This window comes from Prionailurus viverrinus, chromosome D3 (genome assembly GCF_022837055.1).
Source record: "Prionailurus viverrinus isolate Anna chromosome D3, UM_Priviv_1.0, whole genome shotgun sequence".
In the NCBI taxonomy this organism is placed as follows: domain Eukaryota; kingdom Metazoa; phylum Chordata; class Mammalia; order Carnivora; family Felidae; genus Prionailurus; species Prionailurus viverrinus.
The window spans coordinates 67,994,373-68,019,460 of NC_062572.1; the positions used below are offsets into that span (position 1 = coordinate 67,994,373).

General features: G+C 50.2%; 1 protein-coding gene across 2 annotated transcripts in view; it reads left to right on the forward strand.

The window, feature by feature from the left end:
- ARK2C (arkadia (RNF111) C-terminal like ring finger ubiquitin ligase 2C) overlaps positions 1-24,884 on the forward strand; it is a 106,844-nt gene extending 81,960 nt beyond the window's left edge. The window contains exons 2-8 of one of the 2 annotated variants that reach the window (XM_047828865.1): positions 8,453-8,768; positions 10,636-10,746; positions 15,876-16,005; positions 18,178-18,282; positions 18,624-18,735; positions 23,572-23,678; positions 24,167-24,884. In XM_047828865.1, the coding sequence (XP_047684821.1) occupies positions 8,453-8,768; positions 10,636-10,746; positions 15,876-16,005; positions 18,178-18,282; positions 18,624-18,735; positions 23,572-23,630 (833 nt within the window). In that variant the 3' untranslated portion in view covers positions 23,631-23,678; positions 24,167-24,884. The remainder of the gene's footprint in view (positions 1-8,452; positions 8,769-10,635; positions 10,747-15,875; positions 16,006-18,177; positions 18,283-18,623; positions 18,736-23,571; positions 23,679-24,166) is intronic. The other variant, XM_047828864.1, reaches the window with a different exon arrangement.
- The last annotated feature ends 204 nt before the right edge of the window (positions 24,885-25,088 follow it).

Genomic DNA, 25,088 nt, shown 5'->3' on the forward strand with positions numbered 1-25,088 from the left:
CCGAGGGGCACTGGCATCTGCCCTAGAGCCTGGGCTTCACAGGACATATGACAGTCTGGTTAGACAGGGCAGTAGTGCGGGGCAGAGAATGGCGGCCAAGGGCTGGAGGCAGGCAAGGCCCCTGGGGGCCTGGGAGAGGTGAGAGGGAAGGTCACACAGGGCAGTGAGGGGTGGGGGCAGGAGGGGAATTTGGGCAGGGAATAGAATGCTCAGGGGTAGGCTTTAGGATAATGTGGTAGCCATTCGGAAGGTGGGTTTCAAAGGTCAGTGCTGGTCTGCTCTGCTCCTCACTGCTTTTAGCCCACTTGAGATGCTGGACATCACACAGATCGCAACAGGGGCCAGGGCAGCAGAGCCGGGTCTGGGCTTCCAGCTGTGGGCCCCTGGGGGAGCACAGATGTCAGTTCACAAACATCTTCCAGGGCTTTCTACTTGGCTTCCCAGTGAGCGAAATGAGAGGCCTGGCAGGAGAATGTTCATGGCCCCAGGCAGCCCAGACCTTTTAGCAGGTGTGTAGGATCAGGTGTCATCATCGTGGGTCACAAGTCTAGGAAACTAAGGCCTGGAGAAGCCCAACGTCCTGGCCAGGTCTGACTGCTAAGGGGAGGCGCCCTGGCCTCTAGGACAGAGGCTTCCACTGGATCACTCTGCCTGGCTTTGAAAGCCTCTTTGGTAGCAGAGGCCTTCCTCACTGGCCTCTTGTGGACGGCAATCTGCTTTTCTTTTCTTCTCTTTTCTTTACTTGATTTTCTTTTAACGTTTATTCATTTTTTGAGAGACAGAAACAGAGTGTGAGGGAGGGAGGGAGGGGCAGTGAGAGAGGGAGGGGCAGCGAGAGAGGGAGACACAGAATCTGCAGCAGGCTCCAGGCTCTGAGCTGTCAGCACAGAGCCCGATGCGGGGCTCGAACCCATGGACCACGAGACCACCACCTGAGCTGAAATCAGCTGCTTGAGGACAAAGCCACCCAGACACCCCAGCAATCTGCTTTTCAAAGGACTGGTTTTCTCTGCTGCTTGAGAGCCAGCTTCTCAGAAAGGAGTAAATGCTGCCTCCAGCCCTAGCTTCTAGGGAAAGGCTCAGCAGGGAGAAGGTTTCCAGCTGCTCCTGTCCCCTTTCTCCCCAGCCATCCTCGGCCCCAGGGCAGGGAGTCTCCGTGGTGCCCCTTCCCTCCTGACTCTGCCGTGGGCCTGCCTAGCGCCCCTCCCCCTGCCGGTTCTGCCCCCAGCTTTGAGGGAGGGTGACGCTGGGTCAGTGAGCTGAGGGACAGCAGGAACCTGACACCCTGGGAACAGGCCTGGGGAGGATGGGACACGCCAGGCTGGCTTCCCTGGGGACCTGGAGGGTTTGGTTCCCACCCTCCTCTCCCAGGGTCCCGGATCCCCTGGGGGAGCAGGCGAGACTCGGCCAGCTGGTAGACTCTGTGCACCCACGAGCACAAGGGGACTATCACCAGGCTGCGGGCAGCAGCCCAGAATGAGGAGATGTCAGTTGTCCTACTGCACGTCTGTTCTTCCCCCTTGCCTCTTTGTCTGAAGGCTTGAAGGCGGTGCCCCTGGGCCCTGGAGTCTTGGGGATTAAAGCCCCTTTGCCTCTGGGTGACCATGTTGATCAGGTTCGAATACAGCTAGAATCTTCCAACATCTCAGGGGGCTGCCTGCGCTGAAGAAGCCTCCGTCAGGCCTCAGGGCTCTGCTGTCTCAGTCACCATCCCTGGCGTTCTGACATGTGGGCCTGGTTCCTCTGTGCTCCCACCTAGGCCCAGCCCTGAGGTGCCCCCAACCCCCTTGATTCTGTCCCCAGGCCAGAAACCGCAGACAGGCCCAGTGTGTCCTCTGGGTGTCCTGGCCCCACTTCTGTACCACCTTCCTCCTTGGTAGGTCCCCTCGCTGCTACCTCTGCTTTATTTATCAAGCCTCCTAGTTCCCTGGGCTCTGGGCCCTCCTTCCCATTGAGGATTTGCTTTCAGGAAAGACCTCGGTTCAAGTCTCTGCTCTGTTATTTATCAGATGAGTGTCCATGAGCCTTTCAGAGACTCGGGACCTCTGTCACCGTTGTCTCCACTCACCTCACCCACCATCCTTAGCCCCACAGTCCTCGGCTTCTCCTTACCTTTCCCTCCGCTGTGGGGTTGTATGGTTTCTTCTGTCCCCTGGTCCACCCACTCCCCAGCTGCCAGCCTGTTCAGGCTCCCTGCCCACGAGGCACAAATCAGTCACTAATCCCCGGGCTTGTGTGGAGTACCTGTTGTGTCCCGTGTGTCAGGTGGGCATCAGGAGACCCCCACACCATGTGCTTCCCTGCCCCAGCTGTGCAGGGCCAGCCCGGGGCCTCCCTCCCCAGCCCTGCCCTACCTTGTGCATGTGCCAGGCCCCCGCTTGAAGGTATGGCCCCCTGCCAGCTCTCGGAGGGGTGGGGTGGAGGGTTGCTATGAACACTGATTTTCTGAATTCAGAGATGCACATGCTTCTCTTCCATTTCCCAAACTAATTTGTGTCTTATGCTTGATGTGTTACTTTAGTGGGGTGCTTTGTTTCGGGGAGCTCCTTCGTTCTCTTCACTCCCTAAAAATGTCATTTAGCTCATGGCGGATCTTGCAATTGATGGCGTATCAGCCCCGAGGAAGTATGATAAATGGATAGTGTAATCAGGGACATCTGGAGATTATGTTGTAACCCAAGGGAGTGGCTCTAATGGGAAAAATTGTGGGTTGTCTATTGATGGGGCCATTTGGGGATGTAAGTGCTGTTCAGACGTCATTGATCATTGGCTTGTCATGGGCCCAGATATTCTACCCTGAGAACTTCACTCCTCTGGTCTTAGAGGCCAGACAGAATCGCTATTACATGCTACTTTCACAGACCCCACATGACATAGGGTTGAGGAGAGCCGGGGTCCCTGAATGGCTGTCTCCTGGTTTCAATTCCCTCCTGAGCAGGGGTGTTGAGACTAAGATCTCCCGGGCATGGAGGCGATGGGGAGAGGGACCCAAAGTCCCAGAGCGGGAGTCAAAGGGTTTTTGCAGGTAAAAACTGCCTCAAATATGGGACAAATAGACACTTTGGTTCACCTTTCTCTTGCCGCCCCTCCCGGAGGGAAGGCACCTGTCCTCACTTCCCAGTGCATCAGTGTGAGGGTCCAGGCTTCAGGGAGCAAAGCCTCTCTAGGCTAGGACAGTCGCTCGGCCCTCTTTCTAAGAAGAAGGAAACCTGAAGGCTCCCCTGGCAGGGTGGGCACCCTGGAGGCAGGCCTCTGGCCAGCCCTGCCTGACCTGTCCCCGCCCAGCTGCCGCGTTAAAACCCGGGAGCTCACCCAGGCCCTTCTTGCCGTTCTCTCTCCCTCTCAATTTGAAACCAGCTTGCCACCAACCAGTCTCAGTGCACCAGTTTCCTGAGCTACTGCTTCTGCCTCAGACCCTCCAACAGTCAGCCAGTAGGTCTCCACTGAATGCAGCTCCCAGAGACGTGCGTGGGGATCCAGAAACAGTAAGACACGAAGCTCAGCCAGCTGGGGGTGGCGAGTGTGAAGAAACAGCTCAAGGTAGCCCCTGCCAGGTGCCAAATGAGTGATAGAGACGGGGCGTTCTCCACGAACCCAGGGGAGGCTGGTGGGCAGGGGAGACGTTTTGGGAAGAGCTGAGAGGTGACCTTTAAAGATGAGGAAGGCGGCCGATGAGGTGTGAGCCAAGGCCCCTCAGTGGGCATATGTGTGGCATGTCTGAATTTTGAGTTGACCAGTGCAGACGGCTGGGGGGGGGGGGGGGAGCTTAGTGGAGTTAGCAGGGATCAGGAGGATGGGGCTTACTTTCTGGCAAAGGGGTGTGCATCTCACCTGTAAGCAATGGGGAGCTCCCCATTTGAAGGCAGACCAGTTAGGAAACTTGGCTCAAATGCATTGCTCCGTGCATGGAGTTGGCTTTCTTCCTTCACAGCTCACTGTCCAATAGGGGAGGCACTAACCCCAAGGGGCAGCTTGGGAGGGGGCTAGTCGGAACTCAGATGCTTTATAAGTGCAAAATGCACACTTGGTTCTGAAGACTTAGTGCACAATAAAAAAAACAACGTACTAGGGGCGCTTGGGTGGCTCAGTCGGTTGAGCGTCCGACTTTGGCTCGGGTCATGATCTCGCAGTTGATGGGTTCGAGCCCCGCCTTGGGCTCTGTGCTGACAGCTCGGAGCCTGGAGCCTGCTTCTGATTCTGTGTCTCCCCCTCTCTCTGCCTCTCCCCCACTCATGCTCTGTCTCTCTGTCTCTCAGTCTCTCAATAATAAACATTAAAAAAATTTTTTTAAAAAAGCAATGTACTATATCTCATTTTTTTCCTGGAGTACCTGTTGAAATAATAACACTTTGGATATATTGGCTTATGTAGCATATATTATTTATTTATTTTAATTTTTAATGTTTATTTATCTATTTGGAGAGGGGGGAGGGGCAGCAAAAGAGAGAGACACAGAATCCCAAGCAGGCTCCACGCTGTCAGCACAGAGCCCGACGCGGGGCTCTATCTCGCCAACCGCAAGATCACTACCTGAACCGAAATCAAGAGTCGGGAAGCTGAACCGACCGATCCACACAGGCGCCCCTAGATATATTATTAAAATTAATTTCACCCATGTCTTTTTACTTCTTTTAAGGGTGGCTACCAGAAAATTTTAAGTTACACACGTGGCTCACGTCATAATTCTTTTGGACAGGGCTGGATTAGAGTCTGTATTTTTTACGCAATTCCCTTTCCCTGCAGTCACGCCGCCTTTCATTTCTTTCCATGATCTCTCAACAGCCCTCCTTCCTTCTTCTTGCCCCTGTCCTCTGTCACCTTGGCCTTTTTCTTCTCTTTTGATGGTCAGGCGTGAGTGAGGGAGGAGGGGGAATCCAGGACCTACTTGCTCAGGCCACCGCCCCTGGACTCAGCAAAGCCAGAATTCAACAGGCAGAGAAGTCCTACTTATCCAGAATGTTTGTAGAAATAAACCTTCTAGATAATTCTTTCCTGGCTCATTTGAGGGCAGTCAGAAACTCTTTTGGTTTTCATTTGGATTTGCAAAGAGTTATTTTTAAAAGATTAAAAAAGTCTATCAACGGCATGCCCATCATTTACAGAGTCAAAAGGCACCAGTATGTAAGATACATGTAGCAATGTATCCGCCTCTTCCCCTCTCCGACAGCCCAAAGCCCAACTCATGCCACTGGTCTTTAGCTGTTCACTTCCTGAAACACATAAATTACTAAGTAAATTTCCAAATAAATTCTTATAATGTTATTTGTTGATTTTTCAATTTTGACATTACACATTTTCTTTTTATTTAATTAATTTAAAAATGTTTATTTATCTTTGAGAGAGAGAGAGAGAGAGAGAGCGTGAGCAGGGGAGGGGCAGAGAGACAGGGAGAGAGAGAATCCCAAGCAGGCTCTGTGCTGTCAGCACAGAGCTGGTGACGCGGGGCTCTGTCTCACGAACCATGAGATCATGACCTGAACCGAGATCTAACCGACTGAGCCACCCAGGCACCCTTATAGTTTCTTATTAAGAGAGAAATGTCTTTTTCTGTTCTGATATAGCTTATTAATGTTTGCTTTATTATACATATAATTAATATAATATAATATAATATATAATATAAATATTTTTTACTGCTGAACCAAGTAGTACATAGTAATTACACTTTCTTGCATAACTTTTTCTTTCCTGGGAGGTAATAACTGCCTCTTTTTGTAGCTTAGCATTATTTTTTGTGGTTGCCTTGCTTTTTATGACATTTGCACAAATTCTTACCAAATTCTGTCAAACTGCAAAATTCTGTCAAATACTATAAAATTTTTTAAATTATTTACTTATTTTGAGAGAGAGAAAGAGTACATGTGTGAGTGGGGTAGGAGAAGAGAGAGAGAGGGAGAGAGAGAGAATTCCAAGCAGCCTCTGAGCTGTCAGCACAGAGTCCGTCGTGGGGCTCCAACTCACAAACCTGGAGATCATGACCTGAGCCAGCGTCAAGAGCCTAATGTTTAACCGACTGAGTCACTCAGGCACCCCCTTCAAATACTGTTTCTATGTGGCTAAATCTCTTGGTAGTCCTGTCGTTTCCATCTCCACCCCCACGACACCCTCTCAGAGCGCCTCCCTTCCAGCTGCTTTCCTGTGCAGTGCTGGAGCCACTGCACGGCTTGGGAAACCCCATCTCTTTCAGGCCACACCCCCTAGTGTCTGCTCCTCTTTCTTGGTTTGTGTCAGTCCGTCTCTGAGAAACGTGCGGAGAAGGTTGATGTTTTTGAGACCCAGCATGTTCGAAAATGTCTATATTCTATTCTCATGCTTGATCAATCAACAGTTGGGCTGGGCATAGAGCTCTAGATTGAAATCTTTTTCCCCCTCAGTATCCTGAAGGCAATTGCTCTACTGTTTTTCTGCTACCAATGTTGCTTTTGAAAAATCTCATGCTATTTTGCTTCCTGACCCCTTGTGTGGCCCCTGTTTGCTTTCTCTCTGGAAAGTGTTAGAATCATCTTGGCTCCTACAATTTGGGTATTTTACAGTCAGATGCCTCAGTGTGGGTTCTCCTATCCATTTTGCTGGGCACTCAGAGGACCTTTTCTATCTAGAAACTCAAACCGTCAGTTTGGGAAACTATCTTTTACAATGTTTTTCATATTCTCCTCCCCCTTGTTTTCTCTGTCTTTTCCCTCTCACGAGTCACGTATGTAACCTTCCGACCCATCTGTCTATGTTTACATCTGTTTTCTCCTATTTCCTGTCTCTCGGTTTTCTCGTTCTGCTTCCTGGGAAATTTCCCCAGCTTGGTCTTCTGACCCTTCTGTTTTTAATGTCCAAGAGCTCTGGTTTTCTCTTAGCTCCTTTTAAAAGCACTTCTTGTTTCATAGATCCAACATTTTATTTCTCGGAGGATGTCAATTATAGGGTTTTTCCTTTGCATGGCCTCTGTTCCTTTGGGTTCCTTTGTTTTGTTCTTTTAAAAATTTGATACATTGTCTCTCTTCACTCAGTAATCTTCCTCAGAGACTGATTACCCTTGGGCTATCTGTTCATGGTGAAGACTGGGTCAGTTAAAGCTATCCAGAAAGTGGGAGCGATTGTGTGTGCCTGTATGGACTTTTAAAAGTACAGGTTTCATTACAGAGCGGCTAGTGGGGGACCCAGCCATTTTACTGGGCCCTCCCAACCAGAAGTATCTGCAGATGTCTTTCTGGGACCAGTTTCCAGTGCGCTGCTGGGTGACTGTGCTTTCAGAGCCAAGTGGCAGACGGGGGCAGGGGCTTCCAAAGTTTCGTGCATAGACTTTCACTTAAGCCCCCCCGTTTGAGCACGCTGCTGCATTCTGGCCCAGTTTCCCTGCAAAATGCCAGGATGAGGGAGGGGGTCGTCAGTGCCTCCGTGGGAAAGGGGAGAAGCCCCAGGCAGAACTGGTCCTCATACAGACTTGTCATCGGTGTCCCTCTCCCCAGCCTTCCAAAGTAGCCACCACCTCCAATTCCTGACCCAGAGGGGCGGCAAAATCTGTCCACTTCCTGTTGCCCGCCCCCTCGGGCGGGCACTTATTTCCGGTTTCTCAGCTGTGCAAATTCCTCCATTTGCTTTCCATCTTCCAAAATCTGTTGACATCTGCTGTCGGCTCGTGTCATTTCTACTGTTCTCTCTGTCCCTAGCTGTTTATCTTCTCTTTACAACTTTGCTCTCATTTCAGTGGGGTTAAGGAAGGAGCAGACGTGTGCTGAACCTGCCACGTTTAGCAGGAAGCCCCGGTGAACGTTTGTGAAGTGCCAAGTTCTCTCCCTTGTCTTCATAAAGGGCCTCCAAGCTGAGAGCTGGCTCTTTCCTCATGGAGAATCTGTAAGGCTTTCCTGTCATCAAGGTCAATGTTATTTAGAAAAGTCGTGGAGACTAGATTAAGCGTACCCTGAGCCCAGCTCGTTCTTGGAGACGGTTGCTTTTAAATACATTGTAACACTGTAACAAGTTACTTAACTTTTATGGAACAAAACAATGACTTTTCGTGGATTAGTCTTTTTCCCGAAACTGCATGGAAAACAATATCTGGTTGTTTCATCTCTGGAAATTAGGGCTCCCCCCGGGGTTGGGTCCTTAGGCTGGACTCCCTGTGTTCTAGGTGGCATCTATGAACACGGGCAGGAGGGTCAGTGAGGGTGCACGGCAGGCGTCGAATTCAAGAAGGCCAAACTGCCGCGAGGGGCCTGACACCTCCTCCAACAAGTGTGTTGATTTTTAAAAGGACGCTTGCGAATCGGGTCAGTAAACGAAACGCTCCTCTCTCCTCCAACACACACGGCACAGAGCCTCTACCTGGCGGCATTACAGACGGCCGCGTGTGTGCGTTCCGGCGAAATGCGGGCGTTTCACCAGCTGCCGGGGCGGCCCCTCGGTGGGGGAGGGGCGCAGGGCGGGTCCTCACCGAGTCTTCTCTGTCCTTCCTCTCCAGGTGCCCCCTTTCAAAGGTCTCAGCATCCTCACGCTACCTCCTGCCGCCACTTCCACCTGGGCCCCCCGCAGCCGCAGCAGCTGGCCCCCGACTTCCCCCTGGCGCACCCCGTGCAGTCGCAGCCGGGCCTCAGCGCCCACATGGCCCCGGCCCACCAGCACAGCGGCACCCTGCACCAGTCGCTGACTCCGCTGCCCACCCTGCAGTTCCAGGACGTCACAGGTCCCTCCTTCCTACCTCAGGCCCTGCACCAGCAATACCTCCTGCAGCAGCAGCTCCTGGAAGCCCAGCACCGCAGGCTCGTCTCGCACCCGAGGTGGGGTGGGCGCTGCAGCGGGGAGTGGAGGGGGGGGAGGAGGGGGGAGGGGGGAAGGGGAGGGGGGAGGGGGTGCGGGGGCGGCCGGGGGCTGGGCCTAGCGCCGGATGCCTGGCTTCCCCCCGCGGGCTGGACAGGCGGTCCTGAGTGGGCTTCCCCGTCTTTGGGGGGGAGGGGGGGACGGCTCTTGCTCGTTAGAGGCGTTGGTGTCAGGCAGGGAACACCACCTGGACCCCACACGGGTTCCCTCAGTAGCTAGTGTGTGTCCTCATACCACCCGGGTGCAGGGACGGGGACTGAGGGACTGGTGGTTTCTAATGCTCACGGTGGGGGAGATGGGGTTCCTTATGTCTCCTTGAGCTCCATGGTCACCTGATTCTAACACCTCGGTTCTCCAAGGGACACCAAAGGACGTGGCTGCTTCCGCCCTGGAGCCCGAGGTCTGGTTGAGGTGACTAGCTCCGAAACAAATGGAGAGTAAAATTAGATAATACTAATCAGATAGGTCTGAAGGGCTGTGGGACCCTGGGGAAGTCACTTCACCTCTCTCAAGAGAAAGAGATTACATTGGTGCTTCCCAAATATTTTTGCCTTAGGACCCTTTACACTCTTTAAAAAAAAAAGGATGTTTATTTTTGAGAGAGACGGAGACAGAGACAGGGCATGAGCAGGGGAGGGTCAGAGAGAGAGGGAGACACAGAATCTGAAGCAGACTCCAGGCTCTGAGCTGTCAGCACAGAGCCCGACGCGGGGCTCAAACTCATGAGCCGTGTGAAATCATGACCCGGGCCCAAGTTGGTCGCTTGACCCACTGAGCCATCCAGGGGTCCCAGGAGCCTTCACAATTATTAAGTATTACACAAGCTTCTGTTTGTGTGGGTTATGACTATTAATACTTACCACGATGGAAGTTAAAACTAAGAAATTTTAAAAGTGTTTATTAATTCACTTCAAAATACAATAACAAACTCATGCTAACACTAATAATATCTTTTTGGGGGAACGAGCTATATATAAATGTAGTGAGAAGAGGGGCTTTTTCTTTTTTTACATAGTTGCAAATCTCTTTAATGCCTGGCTTAATAGAAGACAGCTGTGTTCTCATGTCTGCTTCTGCATATTCAGTCTGTTGCAGAATCACATTTGGTTTCTAGAAAACCTCACCATTCACTTATGAGAGAATGAGAGTAAAAAAGCAAATAATGTCCCAGTATTATTATGAAAATAGTTTTGACCTCACAAACCCCATGACGGAGCCTCAGGAATCCCCAGGGGGTGCTTGGAATACACTTTGAAGACTGCTGGACCTGATGGTCTCTAAGGCTCTGAGTGGAGTCTCATCCATGACTGTAGGGGTGCAGGTGTAGGGGCAGAGATGAATGTTGTAGCAGGCCGGAGGGACAAGAGGTCACGATGCTTGGAGTGTTCAGGGAGGCCTTCCTGCAGGCGGCGGCTTTGACCGGCACTACCAAAGCTGGGAAGAGTGTAGAGAAGGGTGGAGGAGAGGGGTGCACAGGTGTGCAGAAGCCTGCAGGAGGCGTATCTGTGTGTCCTGGGGACAGCCTACCAAATTCAGAAGGAAGAAGTAGGAGAAGGAACAGAGAAGGCGAGAGAGTTTGGGTGGGACGGGTGGCCTGCTGCAGGCACACCCGGGGAGAGGCCTCAGAAAAGTGGACAGAGCCGGGGCAGCAGGAATGGTCAGGCTGCTGCCAGGCTGGGGAATGTCCTCGGAGTTTGGGAAGGGAGGCAGAGCCCACTGCTCTGTAGGCTGCAGGCTCAGGCAGACGACGGCTGCTCGGTGGTCCTGGGAGCTGGGCTGGCCGTGGGCAGCCGTGACACCGCGGGCCCTCCTTCCCTTCCTGTGCAGGCGGAGTCAGGAGCGTGTGTCTGTCCACCCCCACCGCCTCCACCCCAGCTTCGACTTCGGCCACCAACTCCAGACGCCTCAGCCCAGGTATCTGGCTGAGGGTACTGACTGGTGAGTCTTTGGGGCCCCTGAGCGAGGGAGGGAGGAGGGTCGGAGGAAGGTCTTGCTGGTCCGTGGAGACCCTGTTTCCTTCACTTTGAATGGGGCAGGAGGCCTAGTCCTCAAGCTCTTGCCTTTGCCTGTGCCCCCAGTCACCCTCAAGGCCAAATGGCCCCCAGTGGGCCTGGTTTCAGCAATTAGCTCATTATGAGGCTGGATATCATCATGCACCCGGCTTGGGGCTCTGTGCTCACGGTCCTGCAAGGGAGGAGGGGACAGAGTTACAAAACATTTCCCAAGGTCAGCGAGGGCTGGAAACCAGTGGTTTTGGGGAGGCGGGCAGAAAGGAGAGTCTCAAGAGCTAGCTAGTCAGGGAAGGCTTCCTGGAGGGGGTGGGCCTTGAGGGATTCACAGAGAAGAGCCAGGGCCAGTCAGCAAGACCAAACACAAGCTCATAGAGGCAGAGCCAGCAGGGTTGGAGGTAAGGACTGGGGAGAGAAGCTGGGGAGAGAGATTAAGAGCTTTGCCTGATGCCTTTTAGGCACCAGGTCCCTATGAGGCCTTCCACTATCTCTTGCACTTGAGACAGATGTCTTTGCAGCGTTGCTTGGCTTTGGGTCCTCTGCCCTACCTGACTCTCTGGTTCTAGCTCAAGAGTTGGCTGACCTAATCTAGAGTCAGATCCAAACACCCAAACACATGAAAAAGACGTGTAGTTTACTGAAGCACTTAGGCTTAAAGGGCATCATGATTGTAATTTATTTTTAAATAGTTCAGAAAAAAAAAAAACAAACCCTGGAGAAGTGTGTGTGTAGATGTATATATGTATACATGGAGAGAGAGAGAGAGAAATAAGAATGCAGTAAACAGTAAAACATCAACACATGGGGAATCTGGGTGAAGGGTATCCAGGAATTCTTTGTGCTGGTTTTGCAACTTTGAGGTCAAAAATGTTTCTTGAAAGAATGCAAAAGCAAACAAGAAACTTCTATGGAAAGGGATGGACTATTTTTTTTAAATTTTTTTTTTAATGTTTATTTATTATTGAGAGATAGAGAAACAGAGCATGAGCAGGGGAGGGGCAGAGAGAGGAGGAGACACAGAATACAAAGCAGGCTCCAGGCTCCGAGCTGTCAGCACAGAGCCCGACGCGGGGCTCGAATTCACAAACCGCGAGATCACCACCTGAGCCGGAGTTGGACGCTTAACCGACTGAGCCACCCGGGGGGCCCCAGGGATGGACTATTTAAAAAAAAAAAAAAAAGACATCCACTGTGTCATTCTTCAGTCATTGGGTGAACTGGACATCCAGGAATGAATGATGCAAAAACTGGAAAGTTCTGGTTGGTTACATGTGCAGGGCGCTTCCAGGGGCAGGAAATTGTTGTTCTGGCACATTCCGATGTCTCTCAGCCCTCTGCTGGTTCTTGGGGACACTGTTAAATTGAACACTTCCTTGAAAGACAGGCTGCATGGCGGCCAACTTCAGCCCAGGCTTTTTCTAATTAGCAGATTCAAATCAGGAAGATTTAATTGCAGTTTGGATTGAATTCTGTCCCTCGGCACTCAAGCCCATCCGATTGAATTCAATTCAGCACACACCGAGTGATTTGAACAAACATGTCGGGGCCAGTGCAGCAGGTTGGGACCGGGTAGGTGACACGGGTGAGTGGAGAGTGGTGGCCTGGAGAGGTGTCAGGTGCAGTGTGGGTGTGAGCCCTGCCAGGCTGCTTGCTGTAGCCAGACCTTCTGTCCTCCTGCAGCTCAATCATGCTGCCCTCCTGACCTCTGTCTGCCTAAGAAACATAAAGACTGAGGTCCTGAGAGGCCTTAGCGGGGGAAGAGGGGAGGCCCCTGCCCCGAGGCACACCTGGGTCCACCCTGGGCTTTCTCTGCCTGGCCTGTCACCCTTACTTTCGGATATGTGAACCCTACCTAGGCAGCTTCTCTTAGCTGGGCACCTTGGCCCCAGAGTGTGTGGGAGCAGCAGGCCTTGGGGGATCAATCCCAGATATGCCCCCTTTTGGGTCCATGCCTGATAACGCGACCCTGAACTTGAGCTCCAATGTCTCTGTCCTCATGGTGCTCCTTCTCTGACTCAGTCCCGGTTTCAGAGTTCCAACTCTGATGCCCTGTTCTGACTACCTACCCCCAGCACTAGCCCTGCCCAGGCAGAGCCCCCCAGGGGCACCTGGGACCTGTGAGGCGGGGCAGCGAACAAGAGCCTCCTGCTGTCCTTCCCCTGCAGGCAGCTGTGCCTCTGCCAAGCCTCCAGATTCCCCTGTGAGATGGTCCAGCACGGATGCTCCCCCAGGGAAGAACGTAAGGGTCTGTGTAGCAACCGGACCACGGCATGCTTCAAGGCCATTGATAGTGGAAAATAAAGTTTAGCTATATGTATATATTAGTTATATTAGCGATATATATATTAGCTATATTAGCTATATGTATATATATGTGTGTATGTGTATATATATGTGTGTGTATATATATATATATATATATATATATATATATAAATATAAATTTTTTTGAGAGAGAGAACATGTGTGAGAAGGGGAGAAGGACAGAGGGAGAGCGAGAATCCCAAACAGGCTCCACGCCCAGTGAGCCCAACATGGGACTCAGTCTCATGACCCTGGGATCATGACCTGAGCCAAAATCAAGAGTCGGACGCTCAACCAACTGAACTACCCAGGCACTCCAAGTTTAGCTTGATATTTAGACAGAGCTGACATAAACTGTGCATTGAGACAATGCCCACAGGAAATCTCCAGAACACCGTTCTGGGTTAACCCTGTGGCTCTAGGGCTGTAAGGTATTTCTGTGACCCTGTTCAACCCTCAGCCAGGTTCTCACAGTCTGGGGCAACAGCAGAAAGGCGGGAGACACTGCTTTTCCAGGGGCTGATGTGTCCTAGGGTAAGTCCCAATCCAGGCTTCTTTTGCACCCAATGAGTGTCCCCTTTTCAGGGATCCTGGGTTTAGGAAGGAATTTTCTGGTGAGATGATAAGAGGGGTATCCCAGAGACCACCCAGGGCCAACCTGGGCAGGTTATCCCACTCACTGTGGGTCAAGGTGCCATTGCTCCCCCAGTTAGCATTCTTGCAATTGGGTCGACTCTGTTCTAAGTTCCTTTGGACATTGCTCTTGGTAGAATTCCCTGAATATCTCTTTGCTGCTTTGAATTTGGTGCCCCCCCCCCCCTCCCTGAGGCTGCTAAGTAAATACAGCCAGAGCTTCGGCCACATGAGGGTGCGCCATGGAACACCTTCCCCGAGGCAGGTCAATGGAATGGGCCCGGGCAAGGCTTAGAACCCAGGTGGCCCAAACTGCCTCGCCTAGGACCGTGGGTCAGGCACGGCCACTCTTCAGGCCTCAGAAGGACCTGGGGAGCCCGGGGGCTGGATTAGTGGGTTTCTAAGTTTGCTTCCAACTGGATCCAAGAATTTAGCTCATTTCCCAAATGATAGACTCATGAAAAGTTATCCCAGGGATTTGGGCTAATATATTCAGGAAATACAGCACTACATGTACATCGTAATATATATGTATATCACGGCTGGAAACAGAAATCCCTTTAATGCCAAATGCCTCTCATATTGGTTGGTTGTTTGTTTGCTTGTTTGTTTTTGTTTCTTTTGACATATTTGTTGAAGAATTTGGCTGCTTCTGTGGAGTTTCTCCTTTTCTGGATTCAGCTAGTTGCACTTGTACTCTGGTGTATCCCTTAAGACCTCCCTCAGTTTCTCTATGTTCCCTGTGCTCTGGTGCTTAGATCAAGGTTTGAGCAGATTCCGGTTCAGCTCTTACTATTTCTTGGCAAAAATCCTTCACAGGGGGTGTGTTCTTCCAGCAGAGAGCTGGTTGCCTTTCCTTCTGTGATGGTAACATCAAATGATCTTCGCCAGGAGCCTCTATTCCTTGAGGGGCTGCAAAAAGGCGACAATTCAATCCTTGCTTCCTCATTTATTACCTAGGAAGCTTTTATGATGAGAAATTTCCCTTCTTCAGCCATTTGGTTACCCTCAAGTACAGCTAATAGAGGAAAGGCAGGGTAAACGTTGTGTTCTTTCCCTTTCTTTACTAGTTTTCAAAATGAAGTCTGGGTTCCCTGACATGCTTCAAAGGGCCCTGTTTTCCTTAGCGTCACATAACCTATGCGATGGGTTTCCATCCACCGTAATTATGCTCACTGACTTGCCAGGTGTCCAGACTGGCCAGGGGGAACCTCTTCGGGATGGTTCCTGAATCCTTTTCACCTCTGACCTGGGGTAGCTTCCTTACTCGCAGTTATGACAAGACGTTTCAAAACATTTTGTGCGTTTTCTGCCCCAGACCTGAAATTAGCCGTTTCCCAAGGACCTGGTTCCTTTTCAGTCACATTGACTGGTTAAATTTTTTTAAAAATTTTTTTAAAAAGTGTGTTCACTTATTATTTCTGAGAAAGAGAGAGAGAAAGAGCACAAGCTGGGAGGGTCAGAGAGAGAGAGGGAGACACAGAATCCCAAGCAGGCTCCAAGCTCTGAGTTGTCAGCACAGAGCCTGACGCGGGGCTTGAACTCACAAACTGTGAGATCATGACTTGAGCCGAAGTCAGACGCTTAACTGACTGAGCCACCCAGGCACCCCATTGACTGGCTAATTTTTAAGGGAAATGAGTTTTCCTGTACTTGCAGGAGTGGGGGGCAGGGGTCCAGGATAGATTTTCCAACCTCACCGCTCTAGAGGTCCGTCCCTCTTCTGTGGTTTTCTCCAAACACGGCCTCTGCTCCCACCTCTGTCTCTGCCTCCCTTGTCTTCCCTTTGCTGCATATCCCTCCCTGAGCAGCTCTATTTGGATTCTTCTTTCAGCATTTCTGCCAGGGCCGGGCTTTATCTTGGTAGGGAGCCTTGGTGCACTAATTTGAAGAAGATTTGTGAGGCATAGACCATCCCTGCCCCTTCAGGCCTGGCAGACCCCTTGCCTCCTCTGAGTCTCCGTTTTTAAAGAGAGGCGATGGGGCTGGTGATGCCAAGCCCCTTGCAGCCTTGGTGGTTTGTGACTCTGACTCTTGTCCCTGGGCTTGAGGTCTGAGGTCCGTCCTCCAGACCCCCTTCAGACGGCTGAGTCACACCGCCCTGTGGCCTCGTCCCTGCAGGGATCTCAGCGTGGACGCCGGCTTGAGCCCTGCCCAGTTCCAGGTGCGGCCCATCCCTCAGCACTATCAGCATTACCTAGCGACTCCTCGAATGCACCACTTTCCCAGAAACTCCTCCTCCACGCAGATGGTGAGTGGAAGGGCCCTGCTGGGAACAGAACCCCCCCTTGCTGCCGGCGGGTGCCGACGGCCGGGTGCCGAGGGTGGGCCAAGGCCAGAGGCTCCCGTGGGTCCTGCTGTCACGCTGCCCTCCCCTCCCCACTCCTGTTCCCACCTACCCGGCCAAAGTCGGTACTGCGGCAGGACTGAGTGGGGCGCTCGAGGAGCCAAGGGGGTGCGTGGCAGGCTGTGGTCTGTGGGGAAGAGGCCGAGAACAGAACAGTCCTGGTGGTCCCTGGCCTCACTTAATTAATTTCTTGGAGTCAGTGCCTCCCTGGGCTTTGATTTTGCTTATCTGTGGGATGGGAGGAGGAAGCCTGCCTTGTCCTTCTCACAGGACTGTTGTGAGGGACAGAGGAGACCCCACAGGTGGCCCTTGGGCCCTGCCTGCTGATCCAGTTCTGCTTTCTGCAGGGGGCTGGTCTTTGTCACCGCAGGCATCAGGGTGGCAGAAGGGGGCAGGTTGGGTTTGGGGGCCTTCGGTCGGTCCCTGGCGTTGCGAGCTAAGTGGAGCGAAGTTGGATATTCCATCAAAGCGGCAAAAGACAGATGGCAAAATCTTATCTCCTCCCAGCTGCTTCACAGTTCCACCCTTCCAGCCCTTGCCTGTGTCATTAGCCACTCAGTTCCTCAGTCTCCATATTTGTCAAATGAGAGGCCTGGAGCCCTGGTCAGCTCTGAGGCGCGATGGTTCGTGTCATGAAGCACCATCTCCTGGGGAAAAAAGCTGACGTTTATCGAGCACTTACTGCATGGCAGGCCCTGTTCTAAGCACTTTGCGTGAATTAGCCATAACCTTACCCAAAAGGGCATTGTCCCTATTTCACCGATTGGCAAACTGAGGTATAGGGGGGTTAGCTAACAGGGTTCATGCAGCAAAGAGCTGTGATGGAGATCTGGCCCCTCTGACACAAAGCTGATGCCAGAGCGAGGTGAGGGAGGCAGAGCCCTGCCAGCACAGGGTCAGATTCTGTCTTTATGTAAGCTTTTGATATTTTGTTCACTGTGGACTTCCGCATTGATTTCCATTTAAAAGATAGTGCGTGAAGATATTACTTACCTTGATTACTGAGTCTTTTGTGTTTAAATTTTGTGCTCTCACTGCATTTCCCAGTAAGGACCCTGGCCCCAGCTCTTCCCCGTCTAAGGCAGTGCAGAGTGGAGAGGAAGGAAGTGGCCCATGGCCACCCAACTGCCTGGGTTTGAAATTGTGGTTCTGCCACTTGGTTGCATAACTTGGGCACCTACTTTATCTATTTGTGTCTCATTTGCACCATCAGGAAAATGGGGATTTTCCTATTTGTCCTATCAGGAAAATGTGTAATTGCACCCACATTCTAGAGCAGATGAGATCATTAACTTAATCATGTGAAGTGCTTAGACAGTGCCTGTCACGAAATACATGCCCAATCAGCTCAGTTATTTTTCTAATTATATTAGTATATGGTATATATATTTACTAATTTATATATATTTTTAGATGTTTATCCATCTATTTTTGAGAGAGAGAGCATGCGTGTGTGTGAGCGGGGGAGGGACAGGGAGACAGGGATAGAGAGAATCCCAGGCAGGCTCCTTGCTGTCCGTGCAGAGCCTGATGCACGGCTCGAACCCACAAACTGCGAGATTATGACCTGAGCCAAAATCAGGAATCAGATGCTTAACCAACTGAGCTACCCAGCTGCCCCTAGTTTAAATTTTTGTAATGTTTATTTATTTCTTGAGAGAGAGAAAGAGAGAGACAGAGTGTGAGCAGGGGAGGGGCAGAGAGAGTGAGACACAGAATCCGAAGCAGGCTCCAACCTCTGAGCTGCCAGCACAGAACCCGACACGGGGGTCAAACTCACACGGTGCGACATCATGACCTGAGCTGAAGTCAGACGCTTAGCCGACTGAGCCACCGAGGCGCCCCCAGGTGCCCCTAATTTATATTTACTTCATTGATTTTGTTATTTTTTTTCTGGGGCTGGTCTAGTACAGGCTTTGTTCTTGATGAGGAGAGGAGGACAGAGGAGCAGGAAAGATAGAACTTCTGCCTGAAGAATCTTGAGGGTGTGCAGATTGGTGGTTATGAGGGTGGTGAGGAGTTGGATGCCGGGCTCATGCAGCCGGGAATCCCATCTGAGCATTTCCTCCCCAACAGGTGGTCCATGAAATCCGAAACTACCCTTACCCTCAGCTTCACTTCCTTGCTCTCCAGGGACTGAACCCCAGCAGACACACCTCTGCAGTGCGGGAGAGCTACGAGGTATGCCTGCCCCTCTGTCTGGCTCCAGCTGGGTTGGTGGAGACACCATTATTGTTCATTGTCCCGTCCCTCTTTCCCCTGCTGGTGGGTAGGGCATGGGAGGTTGCAGGGAGCTTCAGGGTTAAGAGTAAGAGAGAGAAAAAGAGAGAGTGAGTAGAGATGTGGGGTCTTTCAGTACCAGGCAAGTTCTTCCTGATGGCTATGTGAATGGTTCCTGTTAACATCTTTCAGTGCCCTTCCTCCTTATCCTCTGTGTGTGTGTGTGTGTGTGTGTGTGTGTGTGTGTGTGTGTATAAGCTTGTACATGCAGAGTGCACATATCCACATTTTTCTCTTTGCAGGAGCTGCTGCAGCTTGAGGACAGGTTGGGAAATGTGACTCGGGGAGCCGTACAGAACACCATCGAGAGGTTCACCTTCCCCCACAAATACAAGAAGGTGCGTCTGCAAGCAGGTCAGCCTGCATAGTTGAGGTGCTGTGGTTAGATGCTCTGAAGCTGTGATGCTTTCCCAGGGTCTTCTCCCTTGTCTCTGTCAGGTGTGACCAGGAGAGGAGATGGGGGTGCCTCTCATCATAAAAGAGGAGGGCTGGGTGTGTGGTACACATGGACTTATGAGTAGGTATATTAGGTAGGGGTACAGGTATGTGAATGTTTGTATCTGAATGAGGTGAGCCAAGGGAGCACCTGCAGTGAAGGCTGAGATTTGCCTTAGAAGAGAATTCCAAGTCCAATCCCTTGTGTGGACAAATAGGCAAGTAAACCTTCAGAGCAGGGGTTTCCAATCCTCACTGACCAGCAGGATCAGTTGGGGAGCTTTTAAAGCCACACGTTTACAGGCTCTACCCTAAGCCTGTAGAGGTAGATTCTCCAGAGTTATTGCTCAGGAATGTGGAGTAGGATTAGAACCCAGGGATTTGGTTTTTAAAACATTTTAACATTCAAATAAATAAAAAATTTTGGAAGCAACTGAGATGTCCTGCAATAAGTGAATGAATAAACAAACAAACTGTGGTACATCCATACAATGGAATATTATTCCATGATTTTTAAAAATGAGCTATTAAGCCATGGAAAGACATGTGGGCACCTTAAATGCGTATTACTAAGTGAAAGAAGCCAGCCCGAAAAGGTGGCATACTATATGATTCCAACTATATAGCATTCTGGAAAAGGTGAAACTAAACAGTTAAAAGATCCCTGTTGCCAACGGCTTTGGGGAGGGAAAATAAATGAGCACGTGGGTGACTGGGTATTTTTAGTGAAAGTATCATTCATAGTGTAATGGTGGACACATGACATTGTGCATTTGTCAAAACCCATAGAATTCTACAACACAAAGAATGAACCCTAATGTAAACGAATGTTCTTCAGTTAATAACTGTGTATCACTATTGGTCCTTCAGTTGTAACAGAGATACCACATTAATGCAAAATGTTAATAATAAGGAAAATGTGTGTGTGTGTGTGGTGTTGAGAGGGGGAGGGATTTGGGAATGCACTGTGTTTTCTGCTCAGTTTTAATGTAAACTAAAATCGCCCTACAAAATAAATTCTATGGAAACAAGTATTAAATAGTTTTTTAAAATTTAAGAATTAAAAGCTTGGCAAGTGCTGAGAAACTTGGAGTGGGAAAATGCTCATGGTGGTCAGGCCAGAGCCCATCCTCACTTCCTCATGAGGTGCTAGGGTGCAGTGGTTGTGATCACCCGGCGTTGAAGTCGGACAGGGCCAGCTTTTAATTTCAGTGTTACCACTGTCTTTGGGCTGCTATAACAAAATACTACCAGCTGGAGGGCTTAAATGGCAGCCATTTATTTCTCGCAGTTCTGGAGGCTGGGAAGTCCAAGATCAAGGTGCTGGCAGATTTAGTTCTTGGTGATGGCTCTCTTCCTGCCTTGCAGACGGCCGCCTTCTGCTGTAACCTTACATGGCAGAGAGAGGAAGCTCTGGTGTCTTTTCCTCTTTTTATAGGGACACTAATACCATCCCAGGGGCTCTGTCTTCATGGCCTCATCTAAACCTAATTAGTTCCCAGAGCCCCCATCTCCTGGTACCATCACACTGGAGGGTAGGGCGTCAATATGTGAATTTGGGGATGGGAGGCACAGACATTCAGTTCATAACCACTGCTGATAGCTAGGTACTCTGGACAACTTACTTGGCTTTTCTGGCCCCTTCTCTGACCTTTATAATGTAAAATGGGAATGATGTGTTAGTAGCGACCATAAGGGGTGCTCCAGGGATTCAATGGGACAATGCATAGAACAGCTTAGTACAGTGCCTGGTATCTGGTGAGTGACCGGGAATGGTGAACCACTCTCACCTTGATACAAGGCTCACTTGTTATAGGCTTGCCCAGGTGTCCATGTAGTCAGTGTCACAGACTATGAATCTTGGTCTCTGCAGACCAAGATAGAGGCATTGGATTCACCCGTAAGTGATTTCAATCAACATTTATTAACCTCGATGTGTCCTGTATGGGTAGTGCGTTCGTAGAGGAAATGACAGTGTTTCAGTAACTAAAGGTGTCATCTCCAAGTGGAAAACGATCATTCTGTGCAGGGAGAGCTTTAGGCTACTGGAGGAGAACATGGAAGGAATGAGTGATGTGTTCAGGAGCCCAGAGCAGCTTCCGCATCACCGATTAGGGTGTCCTCACTCCTGCCAGGGCCACACTCTCACCTGCCCTCGTGGCAACAGGCCGTGAGGAGACAGGAACAGAACATACATTGAGAATGAGAAGGGAATGTGGACCAAGCCAATGATATAAAGAATTGAGGTAAAAATGATGAGACTAAAGGGACAATTAGGGGAATAGAATATTATAAAAAAGAAACCAGAAGAATTAAAAATATGAAATGATAAACTTTAGGACCCACCTAAATAAATTGTGAAAAAAACTTTGAAAATGTGAACTGAGAGGGGTGCCTGGGTGGCTCAGTTGGTTAAGCATCCAACTGTATCTTGGCTCAGGTCACGATCTCATGGTTCGTGGGTTCGAGCCCCACATCAGGCTCTGCGCTGATGGCTGTCTCTCTCAAAAGAAATCAATAAATACATTTAAAAAAATTTTAACTGAGAGTCAAGTAATACAAAACAAAATGAAAAATATTTTACAATGGTGATATAAGAATAGAATATATAAAATAAATCTATTCATGTAGAAAAATGTAAAAAATAAGAATTAGGCAAAGATATGAAAGCAATAGGGGGTGCCTCGGTGGCTCATTGTTTAAGGGTCTGACTCCTGATTTAGACTCAGATCATGATCTCATGGTTGTTGAGTTTGAGCCCCACTCAGGCTGTCCACTGACAGTGCAGAGCCTGATTGAGATTCTCTCTCTCTCTCTCTCTCTCTCTCTCTCTCTCTCTTTCTGCCCCCCCCCCCACTTGCACACTCTCTCTCAAAAATAAAATAAACACTTTTTAAAAAAGATACGGAAGCAACATACAGAATTAAAACCAATAACACTGACATGAAAAGGTATTGTGCATGAGGACAAAGAGGGACAGACAGAAGGAGTAAAATAAATATGAAAGAAATAAATGCTGAGAAAAGTTACTGTTAAAATAAAAGTTACATGGATGAGAAGAGAAGAAAAAACCCAGAAGACCTAAAAGATTACAAACACAAAAGAGAAAATAGGAAAAGATTCGAAAAGAGACAATCATTAAATATAGATTAGACATGGTAAAACAAGGTAAGACAATTAGGTTTAAATCATTAGCTATAAAAAGGAAATCATGAATAATGGTCGGGAGAAACAATAGAAAATAGGCAAATAGTGACTCTTATTAGTGTCATTTATGGAATATCCCTTTTCTCAAAGGACCAGCTAAAAGAAGGCCACTCCCCACCAGAAACACTGCTGGGCTGTTAGGCAGGCCGACTATCATGACTCCGTTCAGACTCAAAAGCCACGGTGGTTATATGTGACTAAGGGCGTAATTTTGATTTTCTGGATTCTAGATAAGGGCACACTTATGCAGTGGCCATCGCATGGTTTGCAGTTAGCGTGTGCAGGGCACAGGGAGGCTGAGAGCAGAAGCTTAGAGTTTCTTCAGTGTTCCAGGGAGGCTATGGTACTCTGGACGCCATATCACACTAGGGATCTCCAGGGCTTTGGACCAGGGACCAGAGTGGGGAAACCTGGCCCCCAAGCCTGGCATGAAGCTTACAGTCATTCTGTGCATGGTTCTTATCTTGTGACTCTTCAGATTTTTCTCTTGGCAAGAATGGCCTTTACCCCTGCTTCTCTTTGGAAAAGGGGCCAGAAGGGCTAGTTTTCTTCCCATGGATATTATCAGACTGTTTCACTGCACAGCATGGGGATGAGGACAAGAAACATGGCTGGTTTCATTCACTGATTAGATTCCTTGCTCTCCAGAATATGTTTTTAAGCACCAGTGATGTGCCTTCTACTTGGCCAAGTGTGGAACACTACCTAAAGAAGGGTGGACCATGGTCCATAGCATCTAAGAGCTTGGAACTTCCTATAAACTAGTTAACTATTTTCAAGTAATTAGCATAGAATTTAAAACAGGACAACTAAAGTCAGTAAGTATAAACAGAATGTTTGATGTCCAGACTTGTGTCTGGAGCTGTTGCCTATGCTAAAGGAACTTTCTGGATAGGAAGAGATTCAACAATATAAAATTACAGGAGTTAATGCCAGGTTGAGGAGTTTTGCCTTCATCTAGTAATAGATGAATAAATGAGTAGACGTTAGTTGAGTGGAAGAGAGGAAGGAAGGGAGGGAGGAAGGAAGGGAGGGAGGAAGGAAGGGAGGGAGGGAGGGAGGGAGGGAGGAAGGAAGGGAGGGAGGGAAACAGGATGGATGGATCGATGGATGGATAGATGGATGGATGGAGGTTTAAATGGGTGGATGGATGGGTGGAGCTTGCTGGACCTAAATGTGAGGGAAAAGCCTGGAGGCAGGGATCTATGTTGGAAAGGATGTAAGGAGGATGGAGAGTATGAAGGGAATAGAGCAAACCGTTCATGCACAAACCATTGTTTTGCGAAGGATCGATTCATTAGGCACCCGCTTCCTGTCCAAACCCTATGTGCCCTCGGCCAGCATACCACCCCTGTATCCTGAGGCAAGGAGGAAGAGTTGGAGAGGAGGCCAGGAGAAGGGTCTAGCGACGGCACACCAGCCTGGGGTTTCCTTAAGAACTTAAGAGAGACACTGACTTACATGTAAGGGAGGGGAGGCTGTGGATGAAAGACAGTAGGCACCAGGTGCGTCTGTTCCAGGTAACTAACGCCCCTCCTCTTCTCACAGCGAAGACCCCAGGATGGCAAGGGCAAGAAGGAAGAGGGGGAGGAGTCAGACACAGATGAGAAATGCACAATTTGCCTGTCTATGCTGGAAGATGGAGAAGATGTGAGGTAGGAGGCCAGACTCTTCTGTTCCCCCTCCCTTCCCGCACAGGCATTTGCGATCAGTCACCTGCTGTATGTCAGGGGCGTGGTGCTTGCTCACTTGTGCATGTGTGTGCTGGGCGTGCCACAGTGTGCCGCGTGGTTGCTCCCGGCAGGTGGGCGTGGAACACCGGAGATGTGCGATGTCTATGGTGTGGACTGGTGGACACAGAGTGTGAGAGAGCAGGGTGATATTTGGCCTGGATGGGTCTAAGACAAAGTCATGGCTTTGTTTTCAGCTGGTCTGAAAGGGCTTCGTGGAGGAGGGCCTTGTCATGACTTCCCATCCCAGCCACAGCCTCGCTCTGGAACAGGGCTCCCCACACCCTCTTTGGCCCATCCCCCGTGGTGTTGGTGTGGTCCCCAGTCCAGTGAGAGCCGGTGTTGCTCCGCCTCTGGCCCCGCCCCGGGCCCCTCTCTTTCCACCGGTCCTCTGACCCTCCCTTCTCTTCCAGGCGCCTCCCCTGTATGCACCTCTTCCACCAACTGTGTGTGGACCAGTGGCTCGCCATGAGCAAGAAATGTCCCATCTGCCGAGTGGACATTGAGACACAACTGGGAGCCGACAGCTGAGGGAGGAATTAGCCAGTGGACACCCCATTTTCCTTCACCAGGTCCCCCCCACGGCCATAGCCCTTGCAGCCAAACTTTGCCTTCTGAGCCATTTGATGTAGAGGAAAAGCCTGCAAGCACATTTTGTGGAAAGAGGAGTTGGCGGTATCAGTGTCTGAGGGAAAGGAGGGGTGGGGGGGCGACCCCCCCCATCCAGAGCGGTGACTGCCCCCATCCACCTCGCTGCGCGGGAGGGAGCTGGCCGTGCCCGGAGCAGGGGTGGGAAGGGGGGGCCCACGCTGCTGAGAATCTGGACGCGAACTGGAAGGTCCTAGCTGATAGACAGGCCCCTCAATCCTGTCCTTTGAAGGATTGTGTATATACCTCTCGACCACGTAGAAACCATGTAGGGGTCTCTAGCTATTTCTGTGGATGGCAGCCGGAGCATGTTAGCTTAAGAAAAATGTTGTGTGTGGTGCTCTAGTCATCTTGTGGTGGACATGTCGCTATTACGAATTCGCACCAAATATTTCTCATTGAGTTCCTTGTTTTGGTGCCTGACTGAACCAACCAACGACAGCCCAAATCTTCCCATCTTTATGAGAAAAAAGGAAAAAGGAATCAAAGGTGAAAAAAAAAAAAAAAAAAAGCCAAATCCTGTTTCTGGTGAAAAAGGATGATTTTTTTTTTTTTTTCACCCGGGTTGGGAGGCGGGAGGGGGGTGGTTCTTGTTTTGTTTTTGGTTTTGTTTTTTCCTTTGCTTTTGTTTTTCTCATGTTTACAGTGCACGGAGTGTGGAAGGGGAGCGTCTGGGGAAGGGGAGGG